This window comes from Pseudorca crassidens, chromosome 2 (genome assembly GCF_039906515.1).
Source record: "Pseudorca crassidens isolate mPseCra1 chromosome 2, mPseCra1.hap1, whole genome shotgun sequence".
Lineage (NCBI taxonomy): Eukaryota > Metazoa > Chordata > Mammalia > Artiodactyla > Delphinidae > Pseudorca > Pseudorca crassidens.
In genome coordinates, this window is record NC_090297.1 from 4,497,048 (window position 1) to 4,522,918 (window position 25,871).

The 25,871-nt window shown below is 60.0% G+C and overlaps 4 protein-coding genes across 8 annotated transcripts in view; 2 read left to right on the forward strand and 2 right to left on the reverse strand.

The window, feature by feature from the left end:
* The window catches only part of ACOT7 (acyl-CoA thioesterase 7), a 90,793-nt gene extending 88,252 nt beyond the window's left edge, over positions 1-2,541 (reverse strand). The window contains exon 1 of the mRNA XM_067718361.1: positions 2,343-2,541. Within this exon, the coding sequence (XP_067574462.1) occupies positions 2,343-2,503 (161 nt within the window). The 5' untranslated portion in view covers positions 2,504-2,541. The remainder of the gene's footprint in view (positions 1-2,342) is intronic.
* The window catches only part of RNF207 (ring finger protein 207), a 196,406-nt gene that overhangs the window by 136,047 nt on the left and 34,488 nt on the right, over positions 1-25,871 (forward strand). The window lies entirely within an intron of this gene.
* HES2 (hes family bHLH transcription factor 2) lies at positions 9,067-11,809 on the reverse strand. Its single transcript, XM_067718372.1, has 4 exons — positions 11,452-11,809; positions 11,262-11,357; positions 10,864-10,963; positions 9,067-10,777 (listed from the first exon to the last, which is right to left on the reverse strand). The coding sequence occupies exons 1-4, from the start codon at positions 11,794-11,796 to the stop codon at positions 10,527-10,529; spliced, it is 792 nt and encodes a 263-aa protein (XP_067574473.1). The 5' UTR covers positions 11,797-11,809; the 3' UTR covers positions 9,067-10,526.
* Positions 16,415-25,871, forward strand: part of ESPN (espin) — a 31,550-nt gene continuing 22,093 nt past the window's right edge. For all 5 annotated transcript variants that reach the window (XM_067718399.1, XM_067718404.1, XM_067718407.1 and 2 more), the window contains exons 1-2: positions 16,415-16,876; positions 19,937-20,130. In XM_067718399.1, the coding sequence (XP_067574500.1) occupies positions 16,583-16,876; positions 19,937-20,130 (488 nt within the window). In that variant the 5' untranslated portion in view covers positions 16,415-16,582. The remainder of the gene's footprint in view (positions 16,877-19,936; positions 20,131-25,871) is intronic.

A 25,871-nucleotide genomic window follows, 5' to 3' on the forward strand; every position in this document is an offset into this window, starting at 1 on the left:
ACGGGTCACAGAAAGTTAGGCAGCTTCCAAGGGGCAGAGGCCACATTCACACCCAGGCCTGGGACTGGAGAGCTGGCTCTGACCACTGCCCTCCCCAGACTTTAGGGCCCCTAGCCCTTCAACACCTCCTTCTGACCGAGAGCATGGGACCCTCTTAATCATCTAGGATGGCGGTGGGTGTGGCGTCCTCTCCCTGCTAGACTGTGAACCTGCTAAGCTGGGGACTGAATTTTCCATGTCCGTGTCCCTCCCTCAGGGCACTTCACCCCTTGGAGGCGTCCAGTGAAGCTTGTTAAATTCATGGGCTGGGTTGCCCTAGGCCAGGAGGCTCCTCTTTCAACATGGGGTGTCAGCTCAGATGTCCTTAAAGGGCTCCCCACCCTGCTACATCCACTCCAGTGTCCTGGGGTTTCTCAGGGCCAAGTCGCTGTGACCACGGGCCTCATCACAACCCCTCCAACTCCCCTGGGCAGTTGTGTTGGCCACCTGAGGCTCACCTCAGCCAGGTATCCTGCCCACGTGTCCCCAGTCAGAGACAATATGCCATTGTGAATATATGAGCGGCAGTCCAGCAAGCAAGCACCGTGGGTAAGAAGAAGTGTGCGCATACATGTGGAAGTGTCCAGGCTATCCAAAAGCCTATTAACTATGTTAGAGGCTGGTTTTTAAAAAGGTAGTATGTATAGACGGGCTATTCATCATCCTGATGAAGTAAATAAAAGCCCAGCCTTCCACGAGTAGATTGAAATCAGTATTTTCTTTTGTGGGGAACGCAGTGGAAAGAAAGTGGGTCTGGAGGCAGAAGACCCATGAGGAGCTGTGCTTCCCCGCCCCCAGCCCTGGGCTCTTGTGGCCGGATGACCTTACAGAGGCAATGGGTCTCCCGGGACCTCAGTTTCCTCTTCCCTGACAAGAGTGGTGGGCTCCCTGCCATCCTCCCTCCCAGGGGTGCTGGACAAACCAAGCGAGATGAGAGATGTTACGAGCCCTTAGCAAATCACAAACTGCAAGGTCACCCGGCCAATATGAGGCAGAGACCGATCCAAGCACCTGATCCAGGCCCGTCTGTCTCCCGATATCAGTTACTTCTATTATTTTTGCCCTCGGAACCTGAAGTGGGTGGCGCCAAGATGGCCACACAGCCAATAACAAATCAATGGCGCAAGGCTCCCCCAAAGATTTCTTCTCCCTAGAAAAGTCAAAACTGACCTTGAGGTCAGGAAAGGACTTTGACTCAGTCAGAAGCGGGGGTGGGTTCAGGGCACCCCACGATCCAGCACTGTCTGCCGAGCCTTTGCCTATTCCGAGGAGATGTCACCATCCACAGGAAACTAACCTGGCTTGGACCCAAGGTCAGTGTGACGCCCGGTCTCCAAATCTGAGGCACCGGGCCCCAAACAGGAAGGCGGGGTCACTGTCAACAGTGCATCAAGCAGCACAGGCCCTGTTGCAGGCCCCAGCGCCCGTTTGGCCTTGCCAGACTCCTCGCTCTTCCTTAGCTCAGGCTCCAATGCCACCATGCCTGCTTCCGTTCTTAACGACGGAATGGAAAGTAACCTTGAGGCTGCCCTCCCGCATCTGTCGGAAATGAGCCGGCTCGTGATCTCCGGCGTCCTCGGGGCCCTCTATATACCGGTTCCGGTGGCGGAAGGCAGGGATGGTCCCCTGACAAGAACAACCCCTTGCCCCCTTTGTGTGAGATGCTTCCGGGCTCAATGGACCATCCTCTGTTCTTAGCCGTGAACTGTTAGAGGGGAAAGGTATTTACCGTTCTTCCTGTTTTCAGCCGCCTCCCGCCCAAAACCGTGGCAGGGCACTGAAGGGACCGCATATGTGCAGCCCCCGCCCACTCGGGCGCCCACCGATGGACTCAACCGGCTCCGGCCGCCGCCCAGCGAGCGGGTTACCTGCGCCGCACATTTCGGGGGATCCGGTTGGCTTTGAACCACCGCCCGGATAACGACCCCGAATTAGGGGGCTCACTGGGACCTGGGCTGGGGCTCCGGGGCGCTCGGGCAACGGGCGGGGCGGGACGTGGTGGGGCTGTGCTCCGACCCCCGCCCGGGGAAGGGCGCCGCGCCGCTTCCTCGCGCAAACGGCCTGCGTGACCTCGGCGCCGCCCCGCAGATGCGCCGGAGGCCGGAGCGGCGGCGCGCGGGGAAGCAGCCGGATCTGCGGCAGCCGAGGCGCATCCCGGCCGCGGCGGGCGGGCGGGGTCCGGAGGCGACCGGCCCGGCGGGGGCGGCGACTGGGGAAGGGAAGGCGCGGGGCCGGTGGGGGTCGGCCAGGCCCGGGCAGCGACTCGGAGTCCTGGCCGCCCGCCCTCCGCGCGTCCCTCTTACCGGCAGATCTGGATGGCGGACGGGGTCTCGGCGGCGGGGCCCGACATGGTGGCGGCAGCGGCGGCGGGAGCCTGAGGGAGCGCGCAGGTGTCTGGCAGGCCCAGCGCTGAATGAATTAGCCCGGGCGGTGCCGCGGAGGGGGAGGGGAGAGGCGGAGCCATTGCGCCGGAGAGGCGGGGCCTGTGCGCCGGCGGCGAGTCGAACGCAGCCTCCTGCGAAGCCCCGCCCCTCGCACCCGCCCTCGTCCCGCCCCCGGGCCGGCGCCGGCTTCCCAGGCGTCCGGTTCTGGCGGCGGCGGGGCCGCGGTGGGGCGCCGCTTCCAGAAGGTTCGGCGGCGGTTGGGCGGAGCCGGCGTGGGACTGGGCGACCTCGAGGGTCAGCCTGGCCCCGCGTGGCGCGTGTTTGTATGCGGCCTTCTCCCTGCCCGCGACCGGCAGTTCGGGAGGCCGCGACCGGTACTCGCCTTCTCAGATCAGCCCTGAGAGGAAATTGGGGGCGGTTTCCCGTAAAGGAGCATTCATGGCCGAGCTGGGAGGCAAGTGGATGCACAAAACGGGGAGCCAGGAACCATCAGGCCTCAGCGAGTGTCTTTTGCTGCAGGAACACGCAGCTGCTGGAGAGAAGCCAGGACCTGGGGTCCGTCTACACCGCCCGCTGTACACCACCTCTGGGTTGTTCCAAAAAGACTTCCTGAGAGTGCTCTGAGCGTTTGCTTGGGGGTGCGTGTCCTGCAGTGAGGAGCTGTAACGATGCTGCTCTGTTCCGTTGCACACCCTGTGCCCAGCAGTGGAGTCCAGGCCAAGTCGGTGTCACAAAATCCACCCAGAAAAGAGGGGAAACGTGATCACATCTATGTGCTGTAATTTTTTAAAATTATTTACTTATTTATTTTGGGGCTGAGTTGGGTTTTCCTTGCTGCGCGTGGGCTTTCTCCAGTTGCGGCGAGCGGGAACTACTCTTCGATGCGGTGCACGGGCTTCTCATTAAGGTGGCTTCTCTTTGTCGTGGAGCACGGACTCTAGGCATGGGGGCTTCAGTAGTTGTGGCACGTGGGCTCAGTAGTTGTGGCGCATGGGCTTAGTTGCTCTGTGGCATATGGGATCTTCCCGGAGCAGGGCTGGAGCCCGTGTCCCCTACGTTGGCAGGGGGATTCTTAACCAGTGCACCACCAGGGAAGTCCCAATGTGCTGTAATTTCAGAGAGCCATTACTCCGTATGAGACTTGACTTTCTCCCAATTTTTTACAATATACATAAATTGCTTCTGTAGTTAGATTTTTAAAAATCATAACCCATGGAACTCAAGCTCGCCCATTTATACTGAAATAACTCATCCTGGTTACTCCTGCATTACCAGACCAGCGAGGCGGCCCACCACACATCTCTAAGTCCCAGGAACAGAGGGAGCTGACCGATCATGTCTATCATTTCAAGATTATTACACTAAAAGTTTCGTTTTCTAGTGTGCAAGCATCTAGGGTCACCAACCCTATTTAACCACCACGTCTTCGCAGTATGGGTCCTGAAATGGATGGATTTCTTATGATGGGACCCGGGAGCAACAGCCAGCTTTGGAGCCTTAGGCAAGGCGAATTCCTTATCTGTTAAATGGGTGTAATAATACTCACCTTCCAGACCTTTAGGAAGATTAAATGAGATAACGAAAGTAAGGGGCCCAGCACACGAATAAGTTAGGGCCTCTCTTCCTCTCTGTGGTCACCTTCCCTGCTCATTCTTTCTCTCTAAACAACCCTTCCCAGACAGTGCAATGGAATGAGGATTTCCTGAGGCCCTGCCCTACTTGTATAGGTGGGCACATCACCAGGAGAGTTGGAGATATTCTGTTCTTTTCCTTTTCTAATATTTATTTATTTGGCTGCACCGGGTCTTAACTGTGGCACTTGGAATTTTCATTGTAGCCTGTGGGAACTTTAGTTGCGGCATGTGGGATCTTTTAGTTGTGGCATGCGGGATCTAGTTCCCTGCATTGGGAGCGTGGAGTCTTAACCACTGGACCACCAGGGAAGTCCCAATTCTGTTCTTCAGAAAGCTCAAAATCTGATTGGGGGACAAATCCAGGACACAAAAAACCTGGCTCTGACCATCTGCTGGACTAAATTCCTAGACTGAGTGGTTCCGGATTAAATAGCCAGGTTCCAGGACTTCCCTGGTGGCGCAGAGGTTGAGAATCCACCTGCCAATGCAGGAGACACGGGTTTGATCCCTGGTCCGGGAAGATCCCACATGCCGCGGAGCAACTAAGCCCATGCGCTACAACTACTGAGCCTGCACTCTAGAGCCCGCGAGCCACAACTACTGAGCCTGCGTGCCACAACTACTGAAGCCCGCACGCCTAGAGCCCATGCTCCACAACAAGAGAAGCCACCACAATGAGAAGCCCGTGCGCCTCAATGAAGAGTAGCCCCCACTCGCCACAACTAGAGAAAGCCCGCACGCAGCAATGAAGACCAACGCAGCCAAAAATAAATAAATAAATAAATAAAAATAAATTACTAACACATTGTTTTAAAAAAAGTGCAAACTTCCAAATTGCCCCCAACCAAGATAGTAAATCAAAACAATGTAGATTCCTAGAGTGGCAAGAATTAATGCCAGACTTAAAAGACCTAAAGGATGCATCGCAGCTTCATTTATTGACTAGTCTGGTTCCTGAGAAACCAGATGGATCCCAGAGGACCCAGTTGAGTAGCTGCCCCAATTCCAGATAAGGTATCTTTTAGTTTACTGTTTGGTGGTAAAATACACATAAAATTTAGCATCTCAACAATTTTTACACGTGCAGTTCAGAGGTATTAAGTACATTCACAGTGCTGTGCAACCATGACCACCATTCCATCTCCAGAACTCTTCTTATCCTGCAAAACGGACACTCTGTACCCAGCTGAATGCTAACTTCCCATTCCCACCCCCGCCCAGCCCAGCCCCCAGCTGCCCCCATACTCAGGAGTGGCCTCTTTGCTGAAATATATATATATATATATATATATATTTTTTTTTTGCCTCACCATGGGATCTTAGTTCCCCGACCAGAGATTGAGCACCATGCACTCGGCAGTGAAAGTGGCGAGTTCTAACCACTGGACCGCCAGGGAGTTTCCGCTCAAGCAGATTGACCCCCCCCATCAGGTGAAAGGTATGAGGCTATTGACTCAAACACAGGGAATCAGAACCCCTGGAGGTGGGACTCAGAAATCTGCATTTAACAAGCTTTCCAGGTGGTGCAAAAAATTGCTGTGACTGATGTCAATGTTTGTGTGAGTCTATACCTTGTAATATTTAGCCTGAAACGGGTGGAGGAAGCAAATGGAAGGCATTTGTCTTGTTATCATCATTGAAGGAGACCCAGAGCCCATTCTGGGTAGAGGTGGATTTACCATGAGGCTGATGAGGCTTAAGCTTGGATCGCCCACAAGCAAGGACAGGTAGTAGAATGTTCTAGGAGGGAGTTCCCTCGCAGTCCAGTGGTTAGGACTCTGTGCTTTTACTGCCGAGGGTCCAGGATTAAATTAAAAAAATTCTAGGAGCAGGGGGAGGCCAGGATTGTCACCAGGAAGCATATTTATGGAAGCATGTTGGTAAATTGCTTAAGGAGAAACCAAAAGGGATGGGACATCAACCTGCAGGCACCACTAGTTTGAAGTGACTCATTTTTTCCTTCTGAATAAATATTCACTTCCATCCTAAATCTATACTCATAATTTTACATGTTTTCTTACTTAGGGCCTCAAAATGTAGTCCCCATAAACCCTGAATCTGTCTCTGATTTCTGAGGTCCAGAATGGTTCTTTGTTCTTTAAGAACTTTGTCCTATGTTCCCCGAGGTTTTTAATTCACCGAGCACCAAGACAGGCGGCTCTCGGGCCCTCCCTCCAAACAGAACCAGCGGCAGGCACATGTTCAGCTGGAAATCTCCTTCCTTAGCCCCCAGGCCAGGGAACCCCTCGCTCACAAAGCGCAGTCGTGGGACCAGCCACCAGCCCTTGCTCCCTACTGCCCCCCAATGGCCCTTTGGTGACAAGACACCACGTGTGCACCTAGGGTGTGCCCTCTAGCGCCCTTCTCACGCTCCTGAAACCATTCAGAGTTTTATTACAGCTGCTTTAAGTGGCTGGGGCTTTTGCCAGGGCCTCTCAAAACCCAGAGTGAAGCCAGTTCCTCACTGGGAACCCTCAGTGGGTGGCTGCCTTCTCTCCAACATCGAGTGCTCGAGCAGCTCTCTGCAGCGTGGCCACCTGGCTGCACAGGGACGCACACACGCACGCAGGCACCCAGCACCCCAGAGATGCACCCACACGGGGAAGGGGGCCAGGCAAAAAGTAAAACCAAGGGAAATAACACCATTGGGTGGGTTAGTTCTCTGGACCGGCTATAGCAAGCTGGTGTGTGTGTGTGTGTGTGTGTGTGTGTGTTAAATAACCAATTATTGCTTTAACAATCTCTTGTCACTTTATTTTTAATTTTTTGGCTGTGCCGCGCGGCATGTGGGATCTTCGTTCCCCAACCAGGGATCGAACCGGCGCCCCCTGAATTGGAACCACAGAGTCTTAACCACTGGACCACCAGAGAAGTCCCACCCTGGTGTGTTTTTAAAAAGTAAATATGGGGGACTTCCCTGGTGGCTCAGTGTTTAAGAATCTGCCTGCCAATGCAGGGGACACGGGTTCGAGCCCTGTTCCGGGAAGATCCCACGTGCCACGGAGCAGCTAAGCCCGTTTGCCACAACTACTGAGCCTGCGCTCTGGAGCCCACAAGCCACAGCTGCTGAGCCCGTGTGCAACAACTACTGAAGCCAGCACGCCTAGAGCCTGTGCTCCACAACAAGAGAAGCCACTGCAGTGAGAAGCCCGCACACCGCAACGAAGAGTAGCCCACACTCGCTGCAACTAGAGAAGGCCCGTGCACAGCAACGAAGACCCAATGCAACCAAAAATTAATTAATTAAAAAAAAATTAGGGCTTCTCTGGTGGCGCAGTGGTTGAGAGCCCGCCTGCCGATGCAGGGGACACGGGTTCGTGCCCCGGTCCGGGAAGATCCCACATGCTGCGGAGCGGCTGGGCCCGTGAGCCATGGCCGCTGAGCCTGCGCGTCCGCAGCCTGTGCTCCGCAACGGGACAGGCCACAACAGTGAGAGGCCCACGTACCGCAAAAAAAAAAAAAATTAAATTAAATATGGAGTCTTCCCTGGCGGTCCAGTGGTTAAGACTCTGCATTGCCAATGCAGGGGGCAAGGGTTCGATCCCTGGTCAGGGAACTAAGATCCCATATGCCTTGAGACAAGGCCAAAAAAAAAAAATTAAAAAAAAAAAAGTAAATATGGCTGCTTATTGATGTTTCGAGTAGGAGGTGGCTGCCTACACATGATGGGGACGTGCTGCCGCTGTCTCCAGAGTGGTCACCCCAAAGCACGGTGGCGAGGATTCTTCAAAGCCACAGATTTTTCCAGACGTTCCCCGCAGGCTATGTTCATTCTGATCCTATTCCAGATAAACCAGTGGAAGACTCATCCTCAGAGTCTGGGCTTCACAGGTGGAGCAGAGTAATTTGTAAATGTTTATTAGAGGAGTCCTCCTTGGCAACCTGCTCTTTATCCTCATGGAAACGAGATCTGCCCTCTCCACATCAACTGCTGCTAGGGGACAGGTGGGGCCTGGCCCCAGCCTGAACCTCCCCGACAGCTCAGTGCTCTGATTGTCCTTAGGTCATTGGTCCATTTCACCCACTGGTTTATGAGACATGGGAGCCTTGCCTCTAACCAAGCGTGATAACCAGACAGAGTTAGACTCGGTCGTCACGGGACCAGAACAGAGAGGACATTGCAAGAGCTGTTCACTGGGCACCCTGTGAGCCTTATAAGGGTCATTAAATGCCCCCGAGCGAGGCGGCTTCCCACCCATGCAGAAGCAGCCCGCTCTGCCCTCAGCTCACCTTTGGCCATGAGACGGGGCTCTGGGAATACCTGGGGAGCTGCCAGGGGGAGGCGCCTGCAGGGGCCCTGTAGGGGAGGGATGTGGGCGTCGCTATTTCACAGGCCCAACTCAGAGGACCAGCTGAGACCTTCTAGGCAGGTCTTGCACGTCCCTGCTGGGAAACTGGCTTCTCGCCTCAGGCCCAGAGCCTCACCCACCCAGGCAAGTCTCAGCTCCTTGCCAAGGCCTGGCTGGCCTCCGGCTCAGATCCCCAGAATGCCTGACCCTGTGTGTCACTGGCCTACCTACACGCCCCGTCCCTGACTGCTTGGACTGTGGCTTGATTGGGGTCAGATCAACGAGAGTCACAGAGTTGGGGACCCAGATGGGGCTCAGAAGCAAGCAGTGGTGGAAAGGAGGAGAGGGGCCTCTGGTTGGTCAGTTTTTACCGAATTTCGACCCACACTGAAAGTTCTTATTTAAAGGGACAAGGAGTCTGCCCAGTTTGTGCCGATGGATGGGAGTCCTTGACCCGAGGGGGAAACCTGAACTCTCGCGGTGAGCGTGGGCTTGGGGGTTACGTGGCCCCCTCCACTCGTTCCCGGCAGCTCAGGAAAGCAGGCTTGCGTTCCCAGGAACTGCCCTCCCTACTCTCCACACCCTTCCCCACATTTGTCCTGGGGAGCTCATGCTCTGGTGTGGCAGCTTTTCAAAGTGATATTAGGGCTCGGGGGATAGGAGTTGAGGCAACAGCCAGTCTGTCAGGGTTCAGTAGAGTGTGGGCCCGTCACATCACCCTTTCGTTGGCTCACCATGTTTATTGAGGACCCACCACATGCCGAGTTCCTTGGGGACAGAGCGGTACACTCAGCCCCAGCCCTGCCCCGCAGGAGCTTACAGTCCAGCCAGCTGGGCCCAGACAGGCGGTAGGACAGCCCACCTTGCTGGGGGCTCACCTGCTGTCTTCACATTGACTTCTTCAGTAATGCCCACCGCTTCCCCACATCCTGCCACCAGAATCAGTGCCATGGTCATCATGGGTTTATGTGGCATAGCTCAATTTAGTGACCCCCCCCATCAGCTCTATCTTCTTGCTCCTAGTGCCCTGGTCCTAGTGCACAGGCTGTTGGACCGGGGACCGGGGGGAGGACTCGCAACCTCCCACAAATGCTCAGCGAATCCCCACGAGATGCTGGGAACACGACTGAGAGTGGGCCACAGATGCTCCGGCCTTCTCCTGGGATCCACTGTACCCCACCACCACCACTGGACCTTTGAAGGCTCTCTGGCTTCCATGGGGAGAAAAGAAAAGTCTTAAGAACAAGTTGCTTCCAGTTATCTGTCCTGACAGTAGCAGAGAGCAGTTTAAAAGAGAAAATGAGAAAGGCGGATTCCTGTTCCTTAACCTGCCGTGTCACCCCTTGAATTTCTGCTGCTCCAGGACATGGGACCTGCTCACCTCACACTGGCACCAGCTCTGTGCTGGACCTGGGCCCTTCAAGGTGGCAAGCTTCCTTAAGGCCACAGGGTACCCTCATTCTTGTCCCACCCCTTCTTCACACCCCAAGACCACCTGGCCTGGTGTGTGGTACACAGGTGTTAACTTAATGCTTGGGGAAATAAATCCTCCCCAAGACTACCTAAGGAAGCCCCCACCCCCAGGGACACAGAGCCCTGGCTGCATCCTGTCCCTATAATTGGAAGCTTTAGGCAGGGAGCCCAGGAGTGGAGGTCATGGCTCCCCAGCCTTCAAAGCCCCTCAGGCCATTGCTGCTGTGTGCCCAGAGGTTACCAAGCTGAGCTGGCGAGAAGGCAGGTTCAAGCAGGGCTGGGAGGGTGGTGACCAGTCAGAGCAGACTGCTGCACCTGGCTCAGGTAAGCTCCTGGCCCAGCCCTTGGGCTGGTGCCAGCGCTGGGGCAGGTGTGTGGGCTGCCCAGGCAGCAGTGGCTGGCCCAGCTCTAGAACCCTTCCACCAACTGGAGTGGGAGGCTTTTTCTTCTCCCTGCAGCCACCTGCCCCTTCACCTCTAGCCCAGACACCCCAAGTTGGGGCTGAGAGTGGGCCTCTCCTCTTATTTCCTGAGCCTCCATGGAGGTCAGTCTGCCACACAGCTCACAAACATCCGGGTCTGGCCAGGTTGTAGGTACCAGGCTGGTCCCCCGTGGTGGGAAGGAAAGCCGCCACCAAGAGCTCCCTCAGTCTGTCCAGCATTCCTGGTCCCACGCTGTCAGCAGGGTCCCGTGGGCCGGCCAGGGGACTACCAGGGCCGCCAGAGGCCTGGATCCCGAGGAGGCGCAGGTGGCAAGGGCGCGGGCGGCGGGGAGGGCGCGGGCGGGCCGCAGGAGTCCCCCGCGCGCCCGCCGTTGGGGGTGGCGCTGGCCGCCCTCCGGCGCAAGTGCTCCAGCAGGCGAGTGCTCACGGCGGGCTCCAGGACACGGCGGGTGTGTAGCACGCGGGCCAGGCGCGCCAGGCAGGCTCGGTAGCCCTCGCGGTAGCTGTCGGAGGGCGCTGCGGACGGAGAAAGGCATGAGGCGCGGGGTGGAGTGAGGGGCGCGGGGCGCGGAGACGGGCCGGGCCGGGGCAGGGTCACTCACTGGGCGCTGCCGTCGGGCAGGAGGACGCAGGCAGCTCCTGCAGGAAGCGCACGGTCATTTCCAGGATGTCCGCTTTCTCCAGCTTCGAGAAGTGGGAGCTCTGCGCCCGGCCACGAAGGAGAGGGACAGAGAAAGGGACAAACAAGACAGAGCTCCGGCAGGCTGCCGTGAGTACCGCGCTCCCAGGAGCTGGTGCCGGGCCTGCCGTAGCCCGCGGTGGGTCGGCTCCGCCGAGCCTGTCCTACCCGGGCTCAGCCTTGGGCGCCGCGCGTTGTCCCCTCGTCGGCTTCCCCGGCAAGGGCATCTCGGCCCGCCAGGCCTCCTCGCCCCGCGCCCCGGGAGCCCCCTACCCCCAGTCCCAGTGCGCCCGGCCTGTAACCGAGCGCCCCGGCACTCACCTCCCTGCCCAGCAGCGACAGGATGAGGCCCTTGAGCTGGCTCAGGCTCTCGTTGATGCGCGCGCGGCGGCGCTTCTCCAGCAGTGGCTTCAGGCTCTGCAGGCGGGCGCGAAGGCCGCGGTTACAAGGGTCGCCGTCCAGGCCCCCGCCCCCGCCGCTCTGCGCCCTGCCGCCAGGCCCCGGCTCCTACCTTGCGCAGCTCCGCCGGGTCCCCTGCCCTACGAGGCAGCCCCATGCTCGGCGGGAAAGCGGCGCCGCTGCCGGGCCCGCGCGTGGGAGACTTGTGCCCGCCCAGATACCGAGCGCAGACTGAGGCCCGCAGAGAGGTGTGGTGCGCGGCCGGAGCGGACGCCAGTGGAGCGCGCCACGCCCGCAGCCCGGCTTTAAGGAGGCAGCGCTCCCGCTCCGCCCCGTCCCGCCCCGCGGAGCCAGTCCGCCTGTGGGTCCCACCTCCGCCTTTGTTCCTGCGCGGGGTTGGGGCGGAAGGGGGCACGGCGGAGGCCCCGAGTTCCTGCTCCAGGCCTTCGAGTCCCATCTGCTGCGATCCCGGGGCGCCCTCCACCCAGAGCACCTGCAGGGGTGTGTGTGGGCGCCATCGAAGCCCTCGCTGCCCTGACCCTCGGGCAGGAGGCGAGCGGGTGGTGCCAGGCCCTTGTCCCTTCTTGTCCAACGCCGCCCTTCTTCCCTCATTCGGGATCAGCGCCTCCTCTGAGCCCCGCCCTGGGCTTGGGCAGGTTACCCAGCGGCGGCAGGACCCCCAAGTCCCGGGCCTCAGGGAGCTACCACTCGGGTTTCTACTATGGGGAGGGACTCGGCCCACCAGTTGTTCTGCGGGGCTGTAAGGGGAGACTGAGGCCCGGAAAGAGACCTCAACTTGCTCCGGCTCTAACGACTGGAAACTGGCCAGGCAGAACTAGGGCCCCGGTGGCTCCATAGAATTCTCCGGCCCTCACCGAGTTAGGGACCACCTGGTTCCCCTGTCCTCGGTTTTGAACGGGGAAACTGAGGCCCAGAGAAAACGAGGCAACCCAGGAGCGCCCGGAACTCATTTTCATTTCACTGGCTCCAGCTCCGGGCTCCCACCTACAGGACCGGCGGAGCTCACGTGACGGGCGGGCGGGGCAGTCCTGGGCGCCAGCTCTTTGCTGCCCATCTCCTCCGTCCGGGCCCGCCTCCTCGCCGCGTAGCTGGTGCTGCCGCAAACTGGCTGGGCGTACCCCGCCCATCTGCTCGGAACTGCCCTCCGTCAACCGGCTGGCGGACTGCCGAGCCGACCCGCGGGCGGATGGCGGGCTGGACCCACCTAGCCAGGCCGGGAGGAGGAACCACAGGGCGGAGCCTACCGGCGCTGTCCTGGGTGCTGGACGGGGCCCCTCCCCTCCGCCGCGAAAACCCCATCTCCGCGCGCCACCTTCGACGCTCCGCCTAAGTCCCCTCGGCCGCGTGCTCCCCAAGCAGGGCTTGAGAAGACCAGCGCGCCCATCAGGAAGGAGCCCGGAGCATCCGGGCGAGTGGGAGCTCACGCCACCCGTACCTGACTGGCCACCACTTATGGAGCACATGCTGTATGTCAAGCGCCTTTCGGCCCTCCTTTCCATTATCCCCCTAACAGTCCTAACTATGAGAATAAGTCAACACATCTAGCGGAGCAGAGCCTGGGCATGCCTGAGCCACTGTCTCCTCAAATTGAATCGTTGAGCTCAGGGTACCTATGGGCCGGCCTCCTCCAAGGTTATTAAATGTCCTCTCTCTCTCTCTCTCTCTTTTGGCCACACGGCCTGGCTTGCGATCTTAGTTCCCCAACTAGGGACTGAGCCCGTGTACTTGGCAGTGAAAGCGCGGAGTCCTAACCACTGGACCACCATAGAATTACCTCATTAATTATTCTTTAGGGGCTCAAGAAAAGGACTTCATGGATCCTTAACTGATGCCCCACATGCCACCCCTGGCCACACACACTGGCTCACTCAGCTCTGTGCCGACAGGCCCCCCTGCACCAACATCTGCATCCTTGCTGAGATGCCCTGAAACTAGCTCCTGGGGAGGAAGGTTCTTTCTAGAACATCCCCCTCCATGCCTGTGGACCACGGTTTGAAGCCTGGAGGGTGGGGAAGCAGACTCCATTTTCAATTACCCCAGATTTTAAGTCTCTCCTGTCTTCTCCTATTGCTGTTCCCTTCAACCAAAGGATTCTGGGCGTTTTGCTGGTTACCTGGAGGAAGAAGTCATTTATAACCAGGGGAACTTAGGTAAGACAACCAAGTGGACAGGGTATGGGGGTGCAGGTTTTAGGGAAGCTGGAACCACTTAGGGTACAGTGGGGACACACTCCACCTGGGTGCCTGCTCTTGGGTGGGGGGGAGAGGTCTGAACAGGTGTTTTCCACACAACAGGTGGGCAGATGGCCTGATCCCAGCAGAAGAATGAGAGGAAGCCTCCTGGTGGGGGAGGGAGCCCCTCAACTGACATCTGGAGTGTGGGAGACATTGTGCGTGCTCTGGGAAAGGGGAACTTCAGGTGCAGAGGGAAGAAGGGCACAGCAGGGTCAGCCTCTGTGAGTGTCAGCCCCTGAGCTTTGCCCCTTTCTATTTGTGCCACTGTGGACAAGATACGTTAAAAAACCAAACCAAACAAACAATGTAAAAGAATGAAATTAGAACATTCTCTAACACCATACACAAAGATAAGCTCAAAATGGATTAAAGCCCTAAATGTGAGACTGGATACTATAAAACTCTTAGAGGAAAGCATCAGCAGAACACTCTCTGACATAAAGCACAGCAAGATTTTTTTGATGCACCTCCTAGAGTAATGAAAATAAAAACAAAAAATAAACAAATGGGATCTGATTAAACTTAAAAGCTTTTGCACAGCAAAGGAAACCATAAACAAAACCAAACAAACAAATTTAAAAAAAAAAACTCCCTGTGCCTCAGTTTCCCCAGCTGTAAAATGGGTATAGTGTTGTACCTCTCTCATAGCATCCCTATGGGGTTAAATATGCAGGTGAAACCTGGCATGGTGCCTGGTAAGCAGTAGGGCTTCCAAAAATATGTTCTTGCTGGCGTGGGTTCGCTAGAGATGCTGAGCAGGACCCCGTGGACCCAGTGCAGCCCAGAAAGGACAGAGAAGGCCTGGATCTCAGCCTGACTTTGGCATCCTCAGAAAGGAGTCTGACAAGATGGTCAGCAAGGATGAGTGCTCACGCGTGACTTTTATGGAGATGTCTCTGTCAGCAGCGGGAGCGGCTCAGGTTGTCTCTCCTGCCTTGCCCAGTGCCATAGCAGCAGCACGTCACCCTCATCTGGACCCCAAAATGACAAAACCATGTGACAGTTGAGGGTGTCCAGGACCAGGGGAGCCAACATGGGAGTGCAGGGATTTTTTTTTTTTTCATGGAGGAAGCACAAGGGAGGGGCCCTCAAGATAAGCCATTTAGCTCTTTGTCATCAAAGCACCCCTGCCACTCGCAGGCCTCAGGGTACAGCTGCGCTCGGTGGGCTAGAGGAGGGTGGCTGTGGCAGGCACCAAGAGCCAGTCGAAGCCCTGAGGCTGACAGGATAAGATGCCTCCCTCCCCTTGTCGCCTTGGGTAGGGGTCCCAGACCCCAGCCGTCATAGGTCCCATGGGAGAGTGAGGCAGGTCTGGCGTGGTGAAAGTGGCTGGAAACCCACCTGGCCACTCAGGCCCAGAGGCTCCAGTTTAGGCGGGTGCCATGGAGCACTGGAGCCCATTGCACGTGGCGCCACCTGGTGTTGTTCCCAGGGACTTGGATTCCCACTGTTCCCGGAAGCCGCTTCCCTCTAAGGCATTTCCAGCACCATCCTGTGCCTGTCCCGCTACCCGCTGGGTGAAATAGCCCAGTGCACAGCCCTCACGGGGCTTCAGTGGGGAGGTGGGGGGTGACGGGGAGGGCGGGGAGGAAGGGCACAGGATGTTTCAAAGTTGCCGATGTGCTGACTGTGCTCCCACAGCTACACAGCTCCCATCTTCTAGCAGTTCTTCCTCCTGTCCAGCCTGCTGTGCCTCCCTCCAGCTCCCACGAAGGGCTTCCGGCCAAGCAGGCAGGGTGGTTTGGCGCACGTGTGCTCTTCTGGCCCGCTGCCCTCCCAGGGCCATCCTGTCCCCTTGGGGAGGGGTCCTGGCCCTGCTGTCCGGGCAGCTGCTCTGGCGCACCTCCCCATTGCCCCCCAGCCCTTGCTTTCCCGTCTCTCTCCATTCGGCAGCCCCGGGCCCTCGAGCTCACGATTGACTCCCGCACCTCAGACAGACAGCCAGCGGCAGCTCTGGGTGCTCTCTGAGGCCAGGGTCTCTAGATCCGGAAACCGGAGCCCACCAGGCATTACTGTCCTTTTCCCCTTCTCTCCCTCCCTGCCTCGGGGAGGCTACGTGGGCAGTTCTTGGGGGTCTGGAGGGACCGAGGAGGGCTGAGCGCCCAGCACCCATGGCCACCTGCCAGGGCATAGACCCAGAGCCCCAGAGCCCCTGAGGGACTTGTTAGGCCTGTTCCTAGCGCACGGCCTTTGCCCTTGAAGTCTCGCACGCCTGGAATGCGCCTACGTACGCACCTTTGAATAAACCCCAGCCCACCGCACCTCCCCTTTCCCCGACTGCCCACGTAGCCCCTATAACTTACTAAGTCCCCGTTTTCCTGCTCTGATCACACTTGTCACTCTCTGGAACTGCGGTCATCGTTTGCTGGCTCGTGTCCCCCAGCGCCTAGGAACTGGCACTGGGTGGATGAATCAGTTCGTCTGGGGGCTCTGCCCGCCAGCGCATGGACGGCTCTGATCACCGGGGTCTGCTTTTTTTTTTTTAATATTTTGGCTGCACGGCGCGGCCTGTGGGATCTTAGTTCTCCGAGTAGGGATCGAACCCGCGCCCCACGCATTGGGAGCGCCGATTCTTGACCACTGGACGAGCAAGGGAAGTCCCGGGGTCTGCTTTTCGACCGGAGGTAAATATGGAGAGAAGTCCCTGGGCGCACCGCCTCTGTCACCGGAGTCCGGCCCTCGGCGCTGCTGCGGCTGGCGGGCGGGCGGGGGACTCGGACCGCGGCGGGCGGGGCCGGGCGGAGGCGGCGCGGGGGGCGGGCCCGAGGCTTAGGCTGGGCGCCGCGGGGGCCCCCAGCCCCAGAGCTCGGCGGAGGCGGAGCGGAGCGGGCGAGGCAGCGCGGGGCCGAGGCCGGGCCGGCAGCCGCTCCGCCTCCCCACTCGCAGGCCCCGACGGTCGCGCCGCGGGCTCTCCCGGTGCCCGAGGACAGACGCATGGCGCCCCGGGAGCCGCGCTGAGCCCCGGGTCGCGGCGCCGCGGGCGGCACCATGGCCCTGGAGCGGACGCTTCAGGCGGCGCGCCAGGGTGACCTGGACGTGCTGAGGTCCCTGCACGCCGCCCGCCTGCTGGGGCCCTGGCTGCGCGACCCGCTGGACGCGCTGCCAGTGCACCACGCGGCCCGCGCCGGCAAGCTGCATTGTCTGCGCTTCCTGGTGGAGGAGGCCGGTCTGCCCGCAGCGGCCAGCGCGCGCAACGGCGCCACGCCGGCCCACGACGCCGCCGCCACCGGCCACCTCAGCTGCCTGATGTGGCTGCTCTCTCAGGGCGGCTGCAGAGTGCAGGTGAGTCCGCGCCGCGCACGGGGCACCCGGGGGGGCTTCCTCCCCAGGAGAGAGTTCTGGTCTGGAGCCCTCGGGTCTTAAGGGGGGGTGGACTTGGGAGCTCCCTCCAGAGGACTTGGGGCGGGGTGGGCTCCCCGGGTTGAGAGTACCCGGGCAGATGCCCTGGCAAGCCCTGGCCACTGCCTAGAAGAGCATCTGGGTGATAGGAAACCAGAATGGAATGGGGCTCAACTGGGGGGTGGGGGAAACACAGTGATCCAGGGAGTCCTGGAGAGTGGGCAGGGGAGGGGGACAAAGGGCCTGGAGTCAGAAGCCCATGTCCTCCAGGATCAGGTCTGGGAAGTGGCAGGGGGCCGGGGTGGGGTGGGGGCGGTTTGCACAAAATCCTACAGCCCACCCCAGGCTGAGGTGCGTGTGCCCCTAAGGCGAGGGGAGGGTGGAGGCTGGTAATGGGGGGGGCCTCCCAAGGACCTGAGCTGATCCCAGGACATCGGCACCTTCTGGCCTCCCAGCTGCTTCAGCCCAGCCCGAGTCTTCCTGCCCTGAGACCCCAGTGGGTCTCAGTCAATGGCCACCAGGCTGGTGTTAGCCAACCTGGCCTCTCCTGATCTGGAGAAGGCAGCTCAGGCCCTCACGTGTAGCTCTCCTGCTGAATCCTGCTGGACGCAGAGCATCCAGCAGGTTCCAGGCCCGGAGATTCAGGTGCGCCCCTGATCTCCGGGAGCCGCCAGTCCACGGGGGCAGTGAACAGCAAGCACACAGTCTAGAAAGTAAACCAGGTAACGCCAGGTACTGCTAGGCCACGTGGTGGGGAGCGACGGGAGCTGCGTGGGCAAGGTGGCCAGGGAAGGCCCCTCCGTGGAGTGACCTCTGAAGGGAGTCTCGGCTGATGGGAGGGAAGTGGCCAGGTGATGACCAGAGAACTCCAAGCCCAAGGAGCAGGGAGTACAAAGCCCTGAGGGGGACGCATCTTGTCCTGTAGCAGGGACGGCAGGGAGGCGAGCATGTTTGCAGCGGGGTAAGGGAGGGAGAAAACCGCAGGGCCGGGTCCCAGAGGGTCTCATAGGCTGGCGTTAGGAATTTGCCCGATACTGTGGTTGTAGGGCAAAGCCAGTGGAGGGAGGAACAGAACTGATTTCCCACTTACAAGGACCACTGTGTTAACTGGATACAGAAGGAGAGGAAGCAGGGCCGACTCTGAGCTGGCTGGCTGTGTCCTGGCGGTGCCCAGACCCCATCCCCCCACCTCCTGGCCTCAGGATGGCCAGGCCTCCCATCCCACCCTTCCTGGGAGATGGCCTGGCCCCTTATCTCTGGGCTAGCTCTGTTATCAGGAGTTCCTGGCACATGGTCCCTGCCCACTCTTTTGGGAGGTGGCATGCCTTCCCGATCCCGGTGTCCGACCTTGGCCAGAAGCCTCCCCAGCACAAGGAGCAGGCGGCCTTGTGCCCGGCTTATCAAGTCTCCCACCCTCTTGCCCCAGCGGCTTGGGTGCTGGGGGCGAAGTGTGTGTGTAGGGGGAGGATGACCTAGATCCGGGGCCCTGCTCAGCTCAGGGAGATAAGCAGCTTTAGGGTACGGGCCATAGCACGTGAGGCTCCTGGGGCCTACGTAGCTGTTGGAGCTTGGAGACAGGTCAGAGGCCTGTGATTCTCTCCTTACTGCCACCCTCACCCAGAGGCCCAGAGCCATCAGGACCCCCTGGAGCCTCAGACCCACAGTCCCCAAGGCCAGTGGGAAGTGAGGGCCTTTCTCAAGAGCTGGGGCGCAGGGCATACTTCACTATGGGCCTGTCTGGGTCACCCCTAGCCAGCCTTGTCCCCTGGGCTCAGGAGGACAGACTGCACCTGTCTCTGGTTTTCCCCAGGCATTCCACCCACACAGGAGTCTCAGCATCGTCCTCCGCTTCCTCTGGACTGTTTTCTCTGCCCCCCCTTCCTCCCTGCCTCTCTTCTTGCCCAACAGCCGGTCTGTTTGCCCCCCACCCCGTAGCCCCTAACTGTGACCTCCCCGTCGTGCCCCTGGGCCCTGTTCCCTCTGTCCCCTCTTTTCCCTGCATTTCTTAGAGGAGCTTCAGAGGTTCTCATGCTACTGAGATTCACCTTCCTTAAGCTCAGGGCCTCTCCAGCACCCCCTGCCTCGGCCACACCTATTCCCAAATGCCCTCTCTCGGGGCGGGGGCGGAGGCCCACGGCTGCCCCACCCCCTTCCCCGAGCCCCTGCCCAGCTCCCTGCCCACCTCTCCGTCCCCCCACGTGCTTAGTGCTGGGCGCTCATTCTGTTCTAGAACCGGTGCCCACTGTCCCAAACTCCCAGCCTCTGAGTCCAGCCTTCTGGGTGTCTGTCCGTCTTGGCCTGCAGGTCACATAAGCAGCATTTGCCAACCCCCTCCCGCAAGAGACACGCATACCTGGGTGTTCACGGAAGACGCATTCAACACTCCTGGGCCTAAACCGTCAGCCCCTTTGGGGTGCCTGGGGGGGGTCTTGCCCAAGCCCTTCCCAGGGGCTGCCTCTGTCCCACACGTACCACCACTGGCTGACTGCCCCGGCCCTGCCCACCAGTAGCCAGCGGCAAGGACATAGCCTGTTCGGGGCGGGGGGCTGCGAGCAGGGAGTCCGCTGGTGGTGGGGCAGTTCTCTGCACTGAGCTTGGGTCGTTGGACATGCGTCAACCCGGAGGCCTCTCCCCTTGTGAGACCTGGGGAGGAAGAGAGGGAGGAGGCAGGGGTTGGGCGCAGGGGCTGCTCCCCCGACCCCTGACAGCAGGGCCCAACAGCCCACTCTTCCTGGCCCAGCGGCTCCCTCAGGTGTCCCCTGAGCACCTGGGTGACAGGCAGGTGCTCCTGCTGGGGCGATGACAGCGTGCCCTGCGGGCCTCAGAAAGCCCAGCATGGATGGCATCGTGCTGCCGCTATGGACTGAGCTTCAAAGAGGGCCAGTCAGGTGCCTGAGGACAGAACTGCCCCAGTGGCTGGTGGGATGCAGGACGCGGTCCGAGCGGGGGGGGGGGGGGGGGGGCAGGGCCAGGCCTTAGGACTAACGGGCTCTCCTCCCACAGGACAGAGACAACTCTGGTGCCACAGTCCTGCACCTGGCTGCCCGCTTCGGCCACCCCGAGGTGGTGAACTGGCTGCTGCGTCACGGCGGTGGGGACCCCACCGTGGCCACAGACACAGGCGCCCTGCCTCTTCACTACGCCGCCGCCAAAGGAGACTTCCCCTCCCTGAGGCTCCTCGTCGGCCACCACCCTGAGTAAGGACCCTCCGCTTCAGGGGGCCTCTGGGTGGGGCGGGCCAGGGCTCTGGGGGGTGCCTGTAGTCGGCCCTGCCCCTCCAGCACGCCGGGGGAATTAGTGCTTCTGGGCCATCCCCGTGGCCAGGGGCCTGGCCAGAGACAGCTCCCACCGAAGCTGAAAGTTCTCCCCTCCTGGTGGGCAGACACAGGCCCCAGAGCCCTGCAAGCAGACACTCCCCCGGTACGAGCTGCACTCGAGCCGCAGCGGCTGTGCATGCAGAGCCCTTGTGCGTCTCCAGGGTGCTTCCAGCCTGCAGCAGGCGGCTCTCCGGCTCTGACCTGTGCTAATCTGCAAGACTGTCCTAAGTGGGACGTAGGGGTGAAGAGCGTCTCCTCGACCCCCAGTCAAGAAGGAGGGGGAGCCACGTCAGTTACCCAGCAGTGATGGGAGACGCCCCCTGCCAGACCCCCACCCTGCCTCCTGGGCCCTCAGCCCCCGCCTGTCAGAGGGCAGCTTGTCCTCTCCTGTGGCCGGTCAGCTCATTCCCACTCTCCAGGGGGATGGGGCTCCCGAACCTCCCCGGCCCTCGCGAGGAGAGCGGCTGGTCTGAGAACGCAGCTGAGCAGTGGGCTGGGCACGCCCCAGGGTGGGATGGGGTGTGCAGAAGAATGGGGTTCACTGAAGAGCACGGGAGTCGTGGGGACGGGGTCCTGGGGGAGGGAGGGAGCCAGGTGCACCCAGAGGGAGGCAGGGGTCCTGGGGGAAAGCCACCCAGACCCTGTCTGAGGGAGTGGGACATCAGTGGCCCTGGGGCTCTGCCTGGTGACCTTCGTCAGTTCAAGGGGGTACCTGGGAAATAAGTGGTGACAGAGGACCCAGCCTCAGGAGGAGAGCAGTCACAGGGCGGGAGGGTCTGTCCTTACCCCTGGCTCCACTCCTAAGGGTGCCTGCCCGGCCACTGGGCACCAGGGAGCAGCAGGAGGCCAGCCTGGCCCCGTGGCCCGCTGGCAGGGTGGCTGCGTCTGGCATCCCCTTGGGTGCAGGCATGCTGGTGTGGATACAGAGCAGCTCAAAGCCCCCAGGCCGGGACCAGGACGGCTGAGCCTGGCTCATTCTTGCTAAGCAAGGGGTTCCCTGGTTTGATTCGTGCGAGACCAGCCGGGGGTCTCCTCACAGCCATCCCTGCCAGAGGCCACTGGGCACCACTCTGGCGTGAACCCTCTGCTCCTGGACGAGCTAAGGTCTGGGTCACACCCAAATCAGTGGGATTTCAAGGAGGAGGCCCCAAACACCCTCGAGTGCAGGCTCCCAACCTGCAGCCATCAGCACCCTGGGGGTCTGGTCGCAGACTCGACATAGGCTCCCCAGGTAGGGGCTGGGGCGCTGCCCCTGTGCATGTCCCCACCCCCCACCCAGGTGGTTCTGACACCACCCCCTCACTTATCACTTATCACGGAGGACACTGGGGCCCTAAGAGGAGAGAGGCAGCCTCCTCTCGCACCCGCCGGCCTCCCCCATCACGCATGATGGGCCCCAGGAAGTCAGGCTGGTGGCCATGCCAACTTAGCTCCAATGGTGTGAACTGAGGGGGCTCTGCCCCGCCCCGGGAAGTGCTGGTGGGGGGCAGGGGTGAAGCCCCAGCCTGGCCCCTGAGCCCCTCCTCCCTGAGAAGTCTGGGGCCTACGATGAGCCTCCATGGGCTGGGGTTCCAGCCTTAGGAAGCCTCTGGCTGTGCTGGGGACACCCTCGAAGGCTCAGGGCCCGGGGGACCCTGGTGCTCCCAGGCCAGGCTATGGTGCTGGCCGTGATTGGGCCCTGGCACCAGCTCTGTGGCCACCAGCCCCCCATGAATCTCAGGGAAGCGGACAGAGGCCTGGGGCTCCATTCCCACAGTGACGACGCGTGACCTGGCTGATAAGGAGACACGTTTGTGTGATTGCCAGGCTGGGCTCAGGCAGGAGGGGGTGCTGGGCATTGAGGTAGGGCCTGCTGGCGGGGGGCTTTGGGGGCCAGGGCCCACACCCTAACTCGGAAGTAGAGACTCATGCCCTCCAAGGCGGGGGACCCCAGGGCTGGGAGCTGGGGAGGGGCACAGGTGCAGGCTGCCCCAGGCCACAGGGTGCAGTCAGGGGACCCAGGCAGCTAGCGTTAGAGGCCTCCGTTGCCCTGCTCTCCTGAGCCTCCCTGGCCTGCTGTGAAACACTGTGAATTATTCACAAGGGCTCAGCTCTCCCTGGCGGCAGGTGATGGAGGGAGAGCTCCTACCGGTGGGAAACCCGATCCTGCCCGGGAGGCTGTGGGCAGCCATGAGCCACGGCCATGACAAGCTGCAGAGGCGCAGGAGGGCTGGGCGGCCTCGGGGGAGGGCCCAGCTAATGCTGGGCGGCACCTTGGGGAATTAGAAAGGACTGCAGGAACGGCCTGTACCCACTCACCCCTCCTCCAGTCTCTCCCAGTCCACTGGGCAAGTCTTCCCAGAGGCAGAGGAATTGCCACCGTGACCTCAGGGGCTGCTGCCCCATGGGACCCTCCCTCTGAGCCCCCTGGGGAAAAGAGTCCTTCAGCTAGAAACACGGGGCTGGCAGGAGCTGGGCTGGGGCTGTTTCAGGCCCTGGGTCTGAGGGAGGTAGAGTCAGGAGGGTCAGCCCTCCTGGCCAGGGGCACTAGTGGCTGGTAGAGCAGAGCCACGAGTCCACGTCCCCATTTGGGGCTCAGAAGGGACAGGAGCAGGTAGCCCTCAGAGCTCCTGACCATCCTGCCAGCAGGGTCCTGGGGCCCAGGAACCATCTCACGCCTCGACCATGTGCTTGCTGGGGGCCTCAGTAAGCAGAGGGGAGCCCTGGGCTCAGCTGGGACCCTTAGGCCTGAGCACTGAGGCTGGGAGGGCTGGGGGCAGGGCCCACCGTGGTCTACCAGTCATAGAGAGCTGGAAAACCAGTCTGCGCAAAGGTTTCGGACCCGCTCCCACCTGCTGAATGCCTCCTAGGGGTCTGACACCAAGCAGTAGTCTGAGCCTCACCTGCTACTAGGCAGTAGCTCTGTAATCAGCCCATTTTACAGACTGACTCATCTAACTAATGTTTCTTGAGCACCTGCTCTGGGCCAGGCAATATTCCGAGTGTCAGGGATATATCGGTGAACCAAACAGACAAATGTCCCTGCCTCACGGTGCTGCAAATACAGAAATGGTGTCTCCGAGAGGCTAACTGACCACCCGGGGTCCCACCAGCTCCCTGTGTGGCGTTGGCCAAACTGCACCTCCTCTCTGGGTCTGTCTCCCATTCCTGGGCCAGGCGCTTACCTCTGAGGGCCTTTTCAAGTTCACCTGGGTGGCCCCCTTTTCCTTCCTTACTGCCAAGCTTCATGGAGCCTGGCTCCTCCTGGGGCCCCGTCCAGCTGGAAGGGTTCAGGCAGCCCCTGCCTTGAACAGGAAACCTTAGCTGCTCACCTACTAGGGAGCCCCAGGCCTATGGCTCAGCTCCCCCTTAGAAGGCCTGGGCCTGGGGCTGCCCTTCCCTGCCGGGCACTTGTTGGTGTTCTGGGCAGCAGGGCCTGGGGGGAGCCACACTGGCACACTGGGGACCCTAACCCAGGTGGACGCTCTGAGAAAGGAGGGGCCTGGTAGAGTCATGAGAAGCCCCTCTCAGTGGGGACAGCCTTCACCTCCACCGGTAACTCCTGGTCCAAGCCTGTCATGTCACTGGGGCCCCAGCTGGCCTCTCTGCCCTCCCCCTGCCCGCTTCCTGTCTGGCTGTGCCCACCTTGGAGACCACAAGTCAGATCCCCAGACCGGCCACAGGCTTCTCTCTCACGGACAGGGAAAGCTGCTTCCTCACAGCAGCCCAGAGGCCCTCCTCGCTCTGGCACCCCCGTACCTGACCTCCACCTCCTCTATTGCTACCTCCTGGGCTTCCTGTTGCTCCTGCCCTCCGAACTTTGGCCTTTGCACAGGCCAGTCCCACTGCCTCACTCTCTTCCCCAGAGAGCCCACAGCCGCTCCCTCCTCCCCTTCAAGGCTTTGCTCCGTAAGGCTGGCCCCAGGCCTCCTTCAGATCAGCACCTGCCCCGAGAAGACACACGCCCTCCCTCCCAGGCTTCCTCTCCCGCCTCCTCTCCCCCACACCGCACCCTCCTCGTTACCTGGCATTACTTTCTGTGCGTCTCAGCACATCCTCTTACCGTTTGTCTCCCCGGGCCATGAGAACATCTCTTCTTCTTCCACATCCTGTATGCCCAGCGCCTGATACTCAGTAAATACTCACTGAAGGACTGAGGAGTCTGGGATCCCTGGGTCTTGTCCGGCCCTGCAAGCAGCTCACTGCCCGTGACCTCAGACAGAACTCCCTTCTGGGCCTCCCAGGGCCCGCCTGGCAAACGGACCAGCTGAGGCCACGTGCGAGGAGGCATCACAGAGCTCCGGGCCTGGCTGCCCGTCTCGCTCACTCCCACATTTATCCAGTCAACGATTAGCATCCACATGTACCCTAAGTGCCCAGCCCCGCTAGCGTTAGGGATGTAGTGAGTCCTCACGACTTCATGGAGACAACTTGGGGGGCTCCCAGGGGCAAAGAAGGAGCCAGGTCAAGGGCACGTGTGCACGCAGAGACGTTCTTGCTTATTTTCCAGTGTGTCGGGGTGTGTCCGGCAGCCCTGGTGGAACCAAGCTTGAGTGGGCAGGTCTCCACTGTGTTCAAGCTCTGCCCCGCCCTGGCGTGTGGCAGCCTCGTGATGAGCGTCCCTGGAATGCATGAAAAAAGTGCCAAGGCAATTCAAAGGGGACAAGTGCTAGGAAGTGAAACGGGGTATTCGTAGGAAGTGGTTGGGGGGTTTCTTTAAATTGAGGGGGTCCAGGAAGGCCCCACTGAGGAGGCGAGAGCTGAATGGGAGAGGACCAGCCATGCCAAGACCTGGCCTGGGAGCGTTGCAGGTGGAACTGGCCGGGGCAGAGGCCTGAGGGGGGGTCCCGCTTGGCCTCATCGCGAGCCAGGAGGGCCTGGAAGGCTGGGAGAATTGCAGACCAGAGTGAAGGCTTCTGGGGATAGTCCAGGCTGGCTGATGGATTGGGTGTAAAGCTGGCTGTTCTAGAATCTTCCTCAAATCAGGGCTGCATTGCTTCACTGGGCCAGGCCTCATCTGGGTTCATTTCAAATAAGTCAGGAGGCGTGATTAGAGGATAAGGGAGGTAGAAACGCCAAAGGCTCCGAGTCTTCGTTCAGGGCGGACTCACCTCACAGCCAGATCTAATCCTTGTGGAGATCATCCCCTACCAGACCTCCCTTGGGGCAGAAATGATTGCCAGTGGGGAGGGCCACTGGAAATGCTGTTCTTTGACCGGAGTCTGCTTCTGTGGGCAGGTCACTCCTTGTTCCTAGTGGCAACGGTCACAGTAAGGTGGCAGCAATCTTGGACGGAGATTTCTATCAAACCTTTACAAGCATTCCATGTTTCTTTTGTGTCATCAGGGTGACTTGCTTAATCGTTACAGTTTGTCCATATCATCTTTGTTTCCAAGAGGAAGAAAAGTATCATTATGTGATGGTTGCTAGGGAGACGCAGACTTGTAAAGAACTCAAGGGTCCAGTGTTGCCAAAGACTCAGGGGAGGGTGGCCTGGTGTCCTTCACTGAAATGGGGACAGTAAGGGGGGAAGGTAGTTTGAGGGAGAGTGTGGAGAGATTTGCTCCATGTAAAGGCAGGTAAAGGGGAAATTCCCTGGCGGTCCAGTGGTTAGGACGCCTTGCTTTCACTGCCAAGGGCGC